The sequence below is a fragment of the Notolepis coatsorum genome (assembly GCF_963971535.1).
Source record: "Notolepis coatsorum genome assembly, contig: SCAFFOLD_3745, whole genome shotgun sequence".
Classification (NCBI taxonomy): Eukaryota; Metazoa; Chordata; class Actinopteri; order Aulopiformes; family Paralepididae; genus Notolepis; species Notolepis coatsorum.
Window position 1 is genome coordinate 1 of NW_028174204.1, and position 16,487 is coordinate 16,487.

General features: G+C 43.7%; 1 protein-coding gene across 1 annotated transcript; it reads right to left on the reverse strand.

Annotated features, from left to right (window-relative positions):
• Positions 1-4,915: 4,915 nt before the first annotated feature.
• meis2b (Meis homeobox 2b) lies at positions 4,916-12,981 on the reverse strand (the record flags this gene model as incomplete). Its single annotated transcript, XM_084338640.1, has 7 exons — positions 4,916-5,030; positions 9,868-10,014; positions 10,190-10,240; positions 10,746-10,796; positions 10,928-11,069; positions 12,141-12,397; positions 12,970-12,981. Coding segments are annotated over 7 exons (775 nt in total), but the record flags the coding sequence as incomplete, so codon positions are not given.
• Between the last annotated feature and the right edge of the window lie 3,506 nt (positions 12,982-16,487).

Consider the following 16,487-nt stretch of genomic DNA (forward strand, 5'->3'; position numbering starts at 1 on the left):
CGGGGCAACAGGGTTGGCATCGTTTCTCCCTCTCTCCCTCCCTCTCTCCCCCTCTCTCTCTCTCTCTCTCTCTCTCTCTCTCTCTCTCTCTCTCTCTCTCTCTCTCTCTCCTCTCTCTCTCTCTCTCTCTTTCTGTTTCTCTCTCCCTCTCTCTCTCCCTCTCCCTCTCCCTCTCTCCCTCTCTCTCTCTCTCTCTTTCTCTCTCTCTCCCTCTCTTTCTCTCCCTCTCCCTCTCTCTCTCTCTCTCTCTCCCTCTCTCTCCCTCTCTCTCCCCCTCTCTCTCTCTCTCCTCTTTCTCTCTCCCTCTCTCTCCCTCTCTCTCCCTCTCTCTCTCCCTCTCCTTCTCTCTCCCTCTCTCTCTCCCTCCCTATCTCTCTCTCTCTCTCTCTCTCTCTCTCTCTCTCTCTCTCCCTCCTTCACTACGAGTGGTTGACTCTGTTTGTTCTCTCGCCCCGCCAGACCTTCTATCTATCTAGTTAAACGACTCGGAGGAGCCAAGGATTTGTCACGAGGTGCGTGAAGAAGATGGAGCTCGGTCGCCTCAAAATGGACAATTAATATCCTGTCGGCCGACCGTTGAAACAGATGACAATGTGACGAGGTTCTGATAACGTGGCTGTGAGACGGGAGACGGTTCTGTAGAGTTGCACAGAGGAGGGGGAAGAAAACGAAACATTTCAGTCGTAATTGTAACACAACTGTTCAAATGATATAACGATATAAATGTTTTGAATTACGTTGACTTTAAAGTGAAGGGTCCGATCCGTGATCCAAACGACGATGGTCCTGTCGTGTCTAAACGCGGCGGTGTATTTAATGTATCGGTTTAAAACATTGACGTAAAGAAATAAATATGTCTTTTGGCTTCCTATGAGGTGTAAAGGTGTTAAAGAATGTATGCATGTGGAATAACAAATGAAAGAAAAGAAAGAAAGAAAGAAAGAAAGAAAGAAAGAAAGAAAGAAAGAAAGAAAGAAGAAGAAAGAAAGAAAGAAAGAAAGAAAGAAAGAAAGAAAGAAAGAAAGAAAGAAAGAAAGAAAGAAAGAAAGAAAGAAAGAAAGACATAAAGACATAAAGATGAGAAACAAAAGAAAGACAGAACGATAAGAAAGAAAAGAAAGACACAGATAAGAAAGAAAGAAAGAAAGAAAGAAAGAAAGAAAGAAAGAAAGAAAGAAAGAAAGAAAGAAAGAAAGAAAGAAAGAAAGAAAGAAAGAAAGAAAGACAGAAAGATAAGAAACAAAGGAAGAAAGACAGAAAGATAAGAAAGAAAATATAGACAGAAAGATAAGAAAGCAATGAAGAAAGAAAGAAAGATAGGGAAGATAAGAAACAAAGAAGAAAGACAGAAAGATAAGAAAGAAAGACAGAAAGATAAGAAAGAAAGACAGAAAGATAAGAAACAAAGGAAGAAAGATAAGAAAGAAAATATAGACAGAAAGATAAGAAAGAAAGGAAGACAGAAAGATAAGAAAGAAAATAAAGACAGGAAGATAAGAAAGACAGAAAGATAAAAAAAATAAAAGAAAGAGAGAAAGATGAGAAAGAAAAGGAAAAACAGAAAGATAAGAAAGAAACAACAGAACTCGCTTGGCCTAATTATATCTAAGGAACGCATGCAGCCCCCCGACCTCCTCCACCCCTCTCCACCTCCTCTCCCCTCACCCCTCTCCACCACCCCCCCCCCCCACCCACCCCTCTCCACCTCCTCTCCCCACGCCTCTTTTCCCTGCTCCAGAGAGGGAAGGCCGCAGGGCAGATCCTCCGCTACGCTAATCGCTTCTGACTGTTCCCTGGCAACTCAGCCAATCTAACCAGTGTGACGATGCACTCTCTCTCCAAAGTCGTACCCGCGGAACGCTCCCGTGGCCCCGCCCCCGCCCCCGTGCCCGCCCGCCCGCTCCCTGTGTCTGCACGCGTGACACCGAGAGCAGGGGGGGGGTGTGTGTGTGTGTGCGCCTGCTGCTGCCTCGGGGAAGGCTGGAGTATGGCCTCGGGGCTCAGTGGAAAAACAGCCGCCTTAAGACATGAAGAGGAGTCTTCTACGGCTCCCCGCCTCCCTCCCTCTGCTCTTCTTTTTCATCTCCCCCAGTCCTCGTGGCTTTCTGCGGCAAACGCAGACAAACCGGGAATAAAAGAAACAGCACGAACCCGGTGCAAAAGCGTCCAGAGGAGAGAGGGCGTGTCCGTTAAGACGGAGTGTGTGGCGTGGCTAGCAGGGCTGATTGCTGCATCCCTGGCACACAGCCTGTCTTAATGAGCTCAGCGGGGGGGGGGGGGGGGGGGGGGGGCTGATCCATCACCACCGGTGACACCTGGCGGGCTCCGCCCCCTTATTACACATGATGCACGGCTCCTAAATGGAGCTGTCTGGCGCGGGTCCAGAGGGGGGGGGAATCCTCGCCGTGTGGGAAGTTGGTCATCGGGCACGTCTGAATTTGAGTGGAGGATTGTTTTATTGATTTTGTGAGGAGTCGCGCAAAAATGAGAGGGGGCACACATCTGTTTATATCTCCTCACTGTTTAGATTGGAATATTGGAACCGATTCGACTCGAATCGAAGCACTGGATGGTTCTTAGGGTTCCTCAGATTTGTTCTGATCGAGGGAAGTCCGCTTTTTCCTTTGATGCCTCTAACTCATGGAATGTCCTTCAACTCTCTCTGAAATTGGAGGTTCTCCTTCCCTCGGTATGTTTAAAACGTATGATTTCAGACCATTGTGTGACTGACTACCTGTAACTGTTTTAGCTGATCTTTTTAAATTAATTTAAAAGTTTAAAATTTTTACTCTGGTGTTTAATTTTCTGTGATTATTGTTTGTATGTACTGTTTACATTTTGTACAATCGTCCTTTCTGTAAATGAGGGAAACCTCAGAAGCTTACGATTTTAAATAAAGGTTGAAATTAAATGAAATTAAATCTCTCTTTCCTCTCTCTCTCTCGCGCTCTCTCTCTCTTTGACAGTGTGCACGCCCCCCGCCCCCTCTCTCTCTATCTTTATTCACCGGTGTGACATTATAGCCTGCAGTGTCATTGAACTGTGATGTCACCGGCATGCCCGCGCTGCCCGCGACACATTCCATCCCCGGTGTGTCTTTTTCTCTCTCCGCTGGAGACAGGAGGGAGAGGGCGGGCGAAAAAGATGCGACACACATCCTGTCCCTCGCATTCCCCCTCTGAGCGCTGAGGGTGTACTGGAACTTTGCATGTCCCCTCGGTTCCCTTTTGTTATTATTTCGGTCATTGTGATGGACATTTCAAGGCCCCCCCCCCCCTCCCCTCCGCCCCCCACGACCACCTCTCAACCACAACCTACCCAACCCCCGCGAAGAAAACATTCCTAGGATAGCTCAAGCCCTTCAACCGCAGTCACCCACATTCACCCCCGGGGAAGGGGAGGAAGGGGGGGGGGGGTAAGGTATCAAAGAGTGGGGGGGGGGGAGCCCTCTGCATATCACACAGCTTACAACAAGGCAAAACAACCAAAAGACCATACGGTTCACCGGGTCGGGCGCTGCGGCGGAGAGAGAGAGAGAGAGAGAGACGTGACCGAAAACCACTAACCGCTCCAGTAGATGTCAAACTACCTGCGGTCGACCCGGCGGTGGGAGGGACCACGCGGCCCCCTAAGATGAGGTTATGAAGGGGCTTCATCAGGAAAGAGAGCCATGACTAATGTCCATTAGACAATGGAGTAACCCCCCCCCCCACAGTAGCAGGTGCTTTGAAGAGCATTGGTAATCTTCTGCTGCTGCTGCTGACGTAAGCCCCCACGCACCCCCCTTCTTCAAACCCTTCCTATGGTCAAAATGTTTACACTTAGCCACCCGTTGAATGAGAAAAGGCTGGAGACAAGGCAGAGAGGCCCAGGGTGAAGCAGCAGGTAGGAGGCCATGCCACAGATCCTGGACCAGCGGCCCGGCCTCTGATCATTCCGTGGCCTCCTTCTCTGCCTTTGTTTCTCCTAAATAAAGTGCTCTGTCCTTCCATCCCCACGGCGGGGGGTATTCTGCACCCACCCACCCCCATCCTCTATGTGCATTCCCCTCCCAGGTCAAAAGGGCATGGACCTTGGGTTTTTCCCCCGCTGGCTGCTGTTTAAAAAAAGAAGGGGAGAAAAAAAAAGAAAAAAGAAACTAAAGAAAAGTAGTTTTTCAACAGAACAACGTCGACTTTTAAAATGACTATACGTCGAAATGTTCACCGTCACTGAACGTGACTCCGAACCAGAAGAGAGAGAGAGAGTGGAGGGAAAACATGACTAAAGGGACTATAGAGGGAAAATGGTTCTTAGCGTGTTTCTGTCACTTAAGCCCCCGTTCTCTTGTCTTGCAAAGCATCCTCCCATTGTTCTCCCCAATGCCCTGGCCATTGATGCCTGACGGGCGAAGGGTGGAAAGTTGCTTTAAAGTCCATTCTATTTTCGCTAACGGCCACAGGAGAGAAAAACAAAAACAAGCCATAAAACCCTTACAGTCTCCAATTAGCTCATCAGCAAAAACTACATTAACAGGCGACCAGGGCGGGGCCGAAGCCAGGGACAAAAAAGCCACGCCACTAACAATAGTGCTAATCTATCTAGAAACCATAAATTATCATCTCCATTAGTGGTAACTGAATTACGGTCAAAAGGACCGGCCCATGCTCACTGGAATTATGGTGCTTTAACAGACCACATGATGTGTATCTTTACTATCTTTGTTCTTCATCAGTGTAATTAAGGTGGAATGATTAGATGAGATAGGAACACACACACACACACACACACACACCACCTCCCTTCAAAAGAACCCCCAAAAGGCCATGCAGGCAGGCAGGGTCCTCCTTGCCTTTGTAAAAAAAAAACAATAAGGTCACCGACAAGTCAACCTTTGATATGGAGGGGGATGAGGCAGAGCAGTCGGGTCCCTTACCGAGTTCACTGCTGTTGTCCCCGCTCTGGGATACGTGTCCCCCACTGGAGGGTCCCGGGGTGCCCACCGAGGGTGTGGAGTGGGCGTCATCCATGTCTCTCCAGGACGCCGGGTTCTGTTGTGGGGTCGCGGAGAGGTCCCACACACCAGGAGGCAGGAGATAAGGAAATGGGGAAAGAGAGGGAGAGAGGGGGGGGGGAGGGAGGGGGAGAGAGAGAGAGGGGAGGGGGAGAGAGAGAGAGAGGGAGGGGGAGAGGGAAAGAGAGAGAGAGAGAGAGAGGGGGGTGAGAGAGACAGAAAGAGAGAGAGAGGGAAAGAGAGAGAGACAGAGAGAGAGGGAAAGTGAGAGAGATAGAGACAGAGACAGAAAGAGAGAGAGGGGGACAGAAAGAGAGAGAGAGACAGAAAGAGAGAGAGACACAGAGAGAGAGTGGGGGGGGGAGAGAGAGAGAGAGAGACAGAGAGAGAGTGGGGGAAAGAGAGAGAGAGAAAGAAGAGAGAGAGAGAGGGAGAGAGAGAGAGAGAGAGAGAGAGAGAGAGAGAGAGGGGGGGGGAAGCACATTAGATGAGAAACAGTAGATACATTAAAAGCTCCACTCAGCATTTGCCCCCACACAATAATAAAGCCACAAAGAGAAAATAAGAAATCAATCAGTGACGATTCACATTGGAAACACTGCAGAAAAAACAACCGTGGAGGACAACAATCCTTCTACGACAATCACAACGAAGGGAAAAAAAAAAACCCAAGTTACCATTTTCCACCCTGAGAGAGATGCTTCAAAACAGATACAGAATCCCGAGGAGGTGTAAAAAAAAAAACGTCTGTTTAACAGCTATATATAACCGGTCGGTCGGTCGACGGTGGCGGGAGTGAAGCGAGGCCACAAGGAGGTCCAGGAGGAGCAAAGACGTGTGTGTGTGCGAATCCTCCGGTGTCCTGACGGCATCTGTGAGCGCTCCGGGAGGACAGAGCGCCCCTATTTATTGGGCCAAGTCGGTCAAGGCACTCCAAACGGCCATAAGCCCGAGCCAAACAGCAGAGCGCTGCCTCTTCAACCCCTCTTCGCGTCAGCTGTTTGCCGGATGGCAAATGACAAGGATAAGCGCGGCGACAATGCCGCTCAGTGTGAACGAGGCCTCTCAAGCCGCGGTCCTTTTCTCATCCAGGGCACACAGTAATTACAACTTCTCTGTTGTGCCCGGGCCATTCAGAGAGGCGTGCCATGTGTTTCCCTGTTTATCACGTTAATGAGGCTTTTTTATTTTCTAATGCCCCATCTGTTAAGATCCAATTAAAGGTGTACGCCGCCGGTTTTGTCCCCGCAAGATATGAGATATGATGGTAGCTATACGAGACGTGCATAAAGGATCGTTTGTTTATCGCGGTTGTCAAGGTGTTAGGGTTAGGTTAGGTTAGGGTTACACCGACCCTATGCGATGCTTTCCAATCATTTCGTGAATAACCCAAAATGACTAAAGCTGCTCTGTCGGTACATAGTGTGTGTACAGTGGAAATCCATTTTTCCTCTAGGCTGTGGATTCACTAGTGGTGGGGGCTTTCGAGTTCCATTTGACCATAAAGCGGTGAACGAACAAGATAAACAAAATCAAAGCAGCCTTTTTTGTAGTATTTAGAACTCGCGTGCACACAGAAACACTTTCGCTGTGTCTCCAAATCGAGGGGGGGGGTATATATATATAACGATCATAACGGCGAATCAAACAAGACGAGACCACCCAGTCGGGGGCACGATGACAACAATGAAGACACACTACTGCCCCCCCCCCCCCTCCCCTTCTTCACAAACGATAACCAGGTCCTACAGGCGTTGGTTAACATTGATGTAGGTGACACAGTTTTGCATGTCGGTGAAGGCAGAGGAGTGGAGTGGAATCCATTATGCAGTATTATAGATGCAGGAGAACTTCCTCTCACAAGGGGGACTGACTGACTGCCAGGAGGATGTCGTATTAGCTGCTGAGGTAACGGGGGGGGGGGGGGGGGGCTCTCACGCAAAGTATGTTTTGGAACTGCGTGGGGAAATAATGAGCAGAACCGTGTTGTGGGACGGGCGGCTCAAGCGTCGAAGGGGAACTCCTGACAACCTATAGAGTCATTAACATTTTTTTTTTTTTTTTTTTTTTTTTTTAAATAAGCCACCTTTGTTTTGATGGATGTGATGATAAACTTAAAGGGCCACAGCTGTTTACTGTTCAAAAAGCTAAGAAGGGGATTAAAAGGAGGTGGATTTCTATTATTGGGGTTAACTTGTGGAACAATGCTGATATATAAAGTTATAAGAATGAGTCATTCGCTTTTGGTTTTTAAGAAAATGGTTTGTAAAGCTATTTTTGGAAAACTACAAAAGGTGAATACCGGTAATACTTTATTTTTTTGTTAATTTCTTTTAGGATACTGTTTTGGAGTCTAAATTGTGTTAAGAATATATAGGACAGGCATGTATAAGCATTATGCTTCGGTCTCTACCTTTTCAGTCACTGTAAAAATCAAATATTGTAAAATGATTGTGCATAATTGTATTGTGTGAGCTGATGACTGAATACAACGACTATACTTCAACCAACAAAACAACGCTGACGTATCTTGCACATAGTAATCTCACACACATCCAAAAACTCAGTTTTTTGACGGTTATCGAGAGTAAAATGAGAACGTGAACGTGACCACCAGTGATGTCATAGATCGGGGGGGACATTGAATCCTTCTGTTAATTACAGCACCGTAGTAGATGAAAAAACAGCAATATCTTGTCTTACAAGGGACCTGCTGCCTTTTCATTGAGCTGCGATTAACACAAGTCTGCGCTCTATACGTTAGACTGCTCCTGCCGCCTTGTTTACGGCCTTGTAGATGAAGTGGGAGGCAGCGATTAGGGAGAGTGTAAAGGACACACAGCAGCCGAGACCCTCCCTCCTCGCTGAGAGTAATAATCCTGTTCACGTATATACAGTCAAACACCACGCTTTGGAGCCTTTCAAATATGCACCGGAGAATCCAAAGACCAAACACAACCCCCCCGCTGTTACACGCTGTGACAGACCTTCATCACCACCACCACCATCATCATCATCATCATCATCATCATCATCATCCTCATCCTCATCTCCACCCCGTTTTCTCTCAACGTGAAGAGATACGGCCGGTCGTTGATTCAAACGACCCGCCATCGCTTCTCTGTGTACGATTTAAAGGTGACGTATATATACGACAAAGATGAGAAAAGGGGCCAGTCTTTTGATTATTCTCAACAAAGAAGTCTCTCGTCCCCTTTGGAACTTTCCTCTGAAGGACAAACACAGCGCCCCCGGCAGAGCAGCTCGTTGAACTGCAGACGACATAGTAATCAGCCCTACAGGCAACAACACTAAAAACACAAGCCATGAATCAGTAATGAGACTTTCACTCAAATGCACTAAAAAAAAATTATAAACTTTTTACAGCAATAATGCTGATCGATTCGCTTTGGTAACAGTAAAAGTGCTCGATACAAAAGGCAACTCTGATAAAAAACCTATTTGAAATTCTGCAGACCCACCTAATGAATTAGTATAGTTTGGCACAGACCGTAAACTATACCGCATTGATTTTGATTCTCTCGTGATTCTCTTGGAAATTGGACAGTGACCTGACTGAGGAATACAGAGTGTAGTGTGAATAGTGACACACACACACACACACACACACACACACACACACACACACACACACACACACACACACACACACACACACACACACACACACACACACACACACACACACACACACACACACACACACACACACACACACACACACACACACACACACACACACACAGGTATTATGGTTCCCCATCACATCACACACCTGAGCAGCTGCTGGGCCAAACGCTGCAGCCTATGTCAATGTTGTTACATTGAGAAGAGCACAATGGCCGTGTTGACTGACAGCCCGAGAGGCGGGTTGTATCGTGTTGTTGACTGACAGCCCCGAGAGGCGGGTTGTTGTATCTTGGTTCTATCTTAACGCCTGCTGGTCCTCATTGCAGTTGATCTAAAGATTTTACATTCAAGTTGTCACTGTGTAGCTGCATGCTTTTCACAGCTGTTGGCTTCGACTGGTGATGAGGTCAAATATGATGGTTCTGTGTGAGCTTTTTAAAACATATACAGTGTATATTTGATTTTGCATGGGACAATTCAACCAAAATAAAATACATTAGGACAACCGCTATTATTAATATTATTATTAGTAGTACACAGTAAATTTCACAGAGTAAATTTTCCTCAAACTGAGTTTGAGTAAAATGTACTCAGTTTGAGTAAGATTACTCAGTTTGAGTAAGATTACTCAGTTTGAGTAAAATGTACTCAGTTTGAGTAAGATTACTCAGTTTGAGTCAAATGTACTCAATTTGAGTAAGATTACTCAGTTTGAGTAAAATGTACTCAGTTTGAGTAAGATTACTCAGTTTGAGTCAAATGTACTCAGTTTGAGTAAGATTACTCAGTTTGAGTAAAATTTACTGGTTTGAGTAAAATTTACTATGCGAAATTTACTGTGGTAACCACAACAACAATACTACTAATAATAATAATAATAATTATTATTATTATAAAGATATTGTTTATATATAATTTCTTTGAGTGTTGTGATGCCCTTTGCACTGCAGAATAATTTGGATGGGCTTATGCTTTATGGAAATAAAATACAATTTAGATATATACATTCCCGCTGCAGGATTGTGTGTGTGTGTGTGTGTGTGTGTGTGTGTGTGTGTGTGTGTGTGTGTGTGTGTGTGTGTGTGTGTGTGTAGGTGTGTGTGTGTGTGTGTGCGCGCGTGCGTGCGTGCGTGCGTGTGTGTGTGTGTGTGTGTGTGTGTTAATCTGCATGACAAATAAAGACTTTCTTCTTCAAGATCTGCAGCAAGCAATAATATACTCACGTGATCTGCGAGGTTCGTGGAGGAGCCCGACATGTCGTCGAAGTCTGTCTTGCAGCCGTCCCGCTCGTCGATGACCAGGTCGATGGGCATCTTGCCTTTTAAACAGCTAATGTACCGGTGGCAGAAGTTGTCGCAGAGCTCGTGCACCTGCAAAAATATATATATTTTTATTTTATTTTATTGCAAGTAGTGTTTGTAACTATATATATAAACTAACACGTGAATTGTTTGATGATTTAGAATTTATACTATTTGAATGGAATGGACAGTTGGAGACAACTGGAAATGGCCAGATGAGTTATTATAGAACACAGTCGCTTACCTTTTCTAATTCCAAGAGATGAAATCTTAGAACTTGAATAGCTTGGATCATCTGCGAGGGGAGGACATTTTTCAAAAATGTATGTATTATTTAAAATGCCACTGGTGAGGGATTTTTATCTATAGTCTAAACCAACATGCTTTAATTTACCAATCAAGAGAAACGCATCCACTGATAACGAGTGTGTTATAGGCTATACTGTTATGATACCAACATGATTTTAATCATTTTCTTTTCATATTTAATAAATAAATAGATGGCTTTTATAGTCCCGGTTTTTTTCGGAAGGGGGTGAATCTGGCGACACTGATTGATTGATTGATTGAAAACTGTATTAACAGATTGCAGAATGGGTACAATACAGTACGGCTCAATACACACAATTGTTAAGGGGATGCAGACCAGAGAAAGACTTTCGTCTTGTTTATATCAGGGTCCCCCATTTCTATGATGCCATTATGCCGGCCCAAAAGAGTTTGACGTGACAACCAACCAAGAAGAATATAACGCACGCAGGTGTGTTTGCAAAAACATTTAAACACAAAGAAAGACTCACCAAGTTATCCAACTCTGGATTTGAAGAAAATAAAGGTTTCTCTGCACGTATCTATAAAGAGAAGAAGAAAAAAATCGGACATTATAATGACACGCGGTCAATAAAATGTAAAATTCATACATGAATGATGGATGGGGGTATTATCACAATAATAGTCATATTATTAGGCGGCCTGTCTCTACCTGTTTCGCGAACACGGCGATGTCCTCGTTGAAGGAGTCGGAGCTGCACACGTCGCCCCCCGCCACGCCGGGCTCCCGGGGCGTGCACGTGGCCAGCTCGCACTTCTCGAACACGAGGGCGAGCAGCGGGAACAGCGGGTGGCTGCGAGCAACACACGGGACGACGAGGTTAGTTAGGCCCAGAGTCACACCTTACCTTCACCGGCGTGGTGGTGTCAGTAGATATATATAACATTGCGTTATTTGATGAAATATAATATGACCCTTTATTGGCTGTTATATAGTTCATGGACATTGAGAAAGACAAGACGTGCAGTACTTAGCTCTGTATGATAGCATGTACTCTATAATGCTGTATATATGTATTCTCATATTTATACCTGCACATATAGTCCCTTATCTATATCTGTACTCTTACTAGTTACACTGCTGTCCATATACTGTCTCTATTTATATATACACCTTAGCACTGCACATTTGTACACAGTACATTTCACTGAGTACATTTTACTCAAACTGAGTACAGTACAATGGACTCAGTTTGAGTAAAATTTACTCTGTGAAATTGACTGTGTATATTCTAGTTTAACCACCTGTACATTGTATATTGCTGTTGCACTTTACCGTTACATTAGCAAACTTCTTTTCATTGTACTACCTGTGCTGTATAGCCTGTATATGATGACATACATTTGAATATACTCTATAATCTCACACACACACACCTAATTAATTAACGTTTTCCCCTCAAAACGAACCCCATGATGCAAGGCGACACCACGTTTTCTTTGCACGCGTTTCATTAGAAGTCTATATATTGTGTACAACAATGTCTATATTATTAACCCTTTCACTACTGCCACACTATACAGAAGGTAAACTCTTTACTATCACACTATACCGACGGGTAACCGTCGGTATAGTGTGATAGTAAAGGGTTAACCTTCTGTAGCGTGGCAGTATAGTGAAAAGGGTTAACCTGCTGTTGTGTGGCAGCAGTGAAAGGGTTAACCTTCTGTGTATATTGTCGCAGTGAAAGGGTTAACCTTCTGTGTATATTGTCGCAGTGAAAGGGTTAACCTTCTGTGTATATTGTCGCAGTGAAAGGGTTAACCTTCTGTGTATATTGTCGCAGTGAAAGGGTGCAGGTTAACCATTTGGTCGTGCAGGCGGCGGCAGTGAAAGGGTTAATTAATAAAGCACCAGTTTATACCCGTAGATCTGGTCCTTGTCTCTCTTCAGCGCGTCGTTGACCGCGCTGCCCACCATGCCGCCGGGCATGATGCCGTGCGCGCCCGCGTGCGCGCCGTAGTGCTGGGCGCCGGGGTGTGGCGGCGCGCCGTGCCCGCCGTGGTTCAGGTGGTGGACCTGGGGCAGCGGCCGGGGCGCGTGCGGGTCCCCGCCGTGGTACATGGACGTGATGGGCACCCCGACGCCATCCATCCCCCCGTAATGGGCGAGCTCGTCATACTGTGTGTGTCATCGGGGAGGAGAGGGTTTAATAAGTTTAATAAGCAGATATAAATGACAGATATATACAGACGCGTGGCTGAATGAATGAAAACTTTATTTAACAGATTAGCAGAATGGGTACAATACAGCTCAATACACACAATTGTTAAGGGGATGCAGACCAGAGAAAGACTTCCGTCTTGTTTACATCAGGGTCCCCCATTTTTATATATATGTGTGTTGGCTGAAGTGCATTAGCCAGATATAGAATATAATAGAATAGAAGTGATGATTTATTAATAATCCCGAGGGGAAATTCAGCACACACACACACACACACTACACACTACACACAGATCGCTCACAATAAACATTATATAGTCAAACATCTAAAATAAGAATATACGCATTATGCGTGGGAGGGAATGTGTAAAAGCTATAGGTTGGACTGTCAAACGCGGGTCGTAAAGCGTGAGAGAGGCATGCGGTCCTTCCAGTCCGGTTGGTCCATTCAAAACATCCCACATGGAGGGGAATTGGGAAACAAACCAAAATGCTACAACAAATGAAACTATAATTATTAAACTCACCCTTTGCGCCATCGCCGCGCGCAATTCCAACGTGGCAGCAATAATAATAATAGAAGTTATAGAGTAGTAGGTCTCGATCAACAGCGGAGGCTTGTTGTTGTGTTGCTTGATCGCTCACTTTTTTTTACATCCAAACTGCGATGATAATAATAATTATAATCCGCGGTTCGGTCGCAGCATGATCATCCACGACGACGGAGCCAAACGCGTTTCACTCAACAACGAGATAGCAGCAGCGACTGGAGGAATAATAATCGACGGAGAAGAAATCATCCAAAAATAGATAAGAAGAAGAACCACCATCAGTCCTCTGATCGCGTTCCAATAATCAGGGGCATCGATGATCGACACCACGACGTGCTGTCTGTCTGTCTGTCACCCTGTCAGCGGGGACACTGTCTTCTGTCTTCTTCTGCAGAGATGAGAGTAGTTCCGTCTCGGCTTCTTCTTCTCTCCCAAATAATCACTTGTTCCTCTCTCTCTCCACGCGCGGGATTATGCAATAATAAGAATTATTTACAAAAACAATACCCGCCGCGACTAATAATACTTTGATACGTCAGTGTCCATTACTTTCTCGCTCCTCGCTCCTCCGTCGACTCGACCCTGTGCGTGTGAGCAGGTTGTGCGTAATGCGCGCTTCTTCCACCGCGGACTGGTCTGGGAGACGCTGCGAGGAGGAGGGGGAGGAGGAGGGGGAGGAGGAGGGAGGCGGGGGGGGGGGGAGGAGGAGGGGGGGGAGGAGGCCCCCCCCCCACGAGGGGGGCTTCTGAGCGACGGCTGTGGTTGGACGAGGCGGTCGGTGACGTGTGAAGGAGCTGTCAGATCTCGTCGGCTTGGCTGTGAGAGAATATTATATACCTTTCCATCCCATCATCATCATCCCATCATCATCATCATCATCATCATCATCATCATCATCATCATCATCATCATCATCATCATCATCATCATGCCATCCCGTGTAATAATAATAAGCGATAAAAACACACGTTTTTTTTGGCAATGCCCATGTTTTTTTTAACCATGCATATACACATTATGGCTGCAAGTTCAAGTTTCAAGTTTATTTTTTATTTGTCACTATATATTAAGGTGCATTATATACAGTGAAATGCTTGGTTCTGCATGAGATTGTGCTTCACATACAGTGAAAAGAATAAAGACCAAACACTATACAAAATATACAATAAAGTACAAACTAAAGTCAACTATAAATGAAGTACAACGTCAGTTTAAGCGTGCACATGTTTTTGATAGAATAGATATTTATTTACACAAACAAAATGTATTTCATCTTTTATATGACTTATATTGCTGCACATATTGTGTCACCTCTATTATAGGCCTATACTGAAAGCATTATTATTATTATTATTATTATTATTATTATTATTATTATTATTATTATTATTATTATTATTATTATTATTATTATTATTATTATTATTATTATTATTATTATTATTATTGTCATTATTATTAGTATTATTATTTTAGGAAGACTTCGCGTGACGCTCGAAGCACAACATGCATTCATTTTCAATAACTCTCCAAGTTGAATTTATGTCCAACGGCCAAGACGGATCGTGACGCATGCACGCGCGTGTCACCATGGGACCGTGGCATATATCTATTATGACATATCCTTTGTCACCATAACCTATACCTTTTATTTACCCTTTAGTTTTTAACGTTTAGACTTTAGAGACCCCGAGGCTTTAGCGCGGGCAACCTTTGAGCAAACCGGTCCTGCATAACAACAGTAATTTAAAGTTATTATTATTTATTTTTATATATAGGCCTACAGCAACATAATACTGTTGCAGCAGTGGATGATGTCTGAACTCATGGGCGCACTTCATGCACTCCAAGTCCTGTCAGGGCCATGTCTTACTGTCCTCTAAGACTGGACCCCCCCCCCCCCCCCCCATGCATCAAGTGGACCCAACCTTATTTCCAGCATCAGCTCGAGGCACTTCGAGTTTTTAGCTATAAATAAAATTCCTTTACACAATTAGCCTAATATATTACAATTTAAAGGAAGTGAACCTTATACCCCGAACTCAAAATGTAATGTCCATAAAACGAGGCCATTAGTAAGTGTATCACGTCAAGTAACACTTGCCCTCTCACTCAGATTGTTTATGTTATAGGACTATACTTATACGTTGTAAAAGTAAATATTATAAATGTAGTCATGAAGTCAAGTAAGCCTACAGGTATTGACATTAGTGGTTTTATTTTCTTATTATTAATTTACTTCGGTGTATATGCAGATGTCAGATCTTGACATTAGGGGGGGAAGCACTTTTCTTTCCCTAAAAAAAGAGACATCTTGTAAACAAATAAATAATGGAAAAGATCCGCTAGCAAGTTATAACCTCGCGACACAACCTCCTTGTGACAATATGTTTTCTAAAACTCCAATAAAACCTTAATCATGATGTTATATTGTTTTAAATGTCTACAGTTATTCGAAGACTTTAATTGTAGGTGATTTGACGACATTTGCATTCTGTTTCTATCGACATTCTATCAGTATAATATCAGTCACACTTTCACAACATAACTATTTAGGCTACTAAATGACGTGCAGATGATGATAGGTGTTTTGCGTGTGGTATATAGATTGGTTTGGTTTGAATTACACATTTGCATACTTTCTCAGGTTAAGAAAACGCATTAAAATGACAATACAATAAAAATAGTCCACTAGGCTATGTTGAGTAATAGTTTTTAACCTATTATATTTAGTCATAACTTCCTAGAAGTTCATATACCATACAGTCTACCCATATATAACACTGTATCATAGCATGTACAAATGTGCTGTATAAACGGTGCATGTACATTATATATGACATTTTACCGCATATATTAATCCATATCTATCTGAATACCTGCATATAATTCTTCTATATACCTATACACCTGCATATAACTCTAAATAAATATATATATATATATATATATATATATATATATATATATATATATATATATATATATATATATATTCTTACTGTGTATATCCACATCTGTCTGTACATACCTGCATATAATACCTTTTGCATATATCTGTATATCTGTACATATCCCTTACTCTTTGCTGCTGGCAAGTATGACTTACTACCATAGTGTCTTTATATGCCTGTACATATTAATACTACAACTCTGTACACATCTGATAAGCAGTACACTCAGTAGTACTAATTTATATTTTATACCCAGTTTAATCACATACATTGTATATTATATTGCACTTTACTGTTACATTTAAACTTATTTTTGTTGTACTGTGTACTTGTGCTGTATAATGACAATACATTTGAATCTAATCTAATCTAATCTAATCTAATCTAATCTAATCTAATCTAATCTACGATGTCCTGTGGACAACAAGCCACTAAAAGCAACCTCTGAGCTTATCTTTCATATTGGTCGTGCTGATATATCACACGCACAAACACAGATTGGATTTTTAACATGTTTTGCATGACATAACACACAGAGTC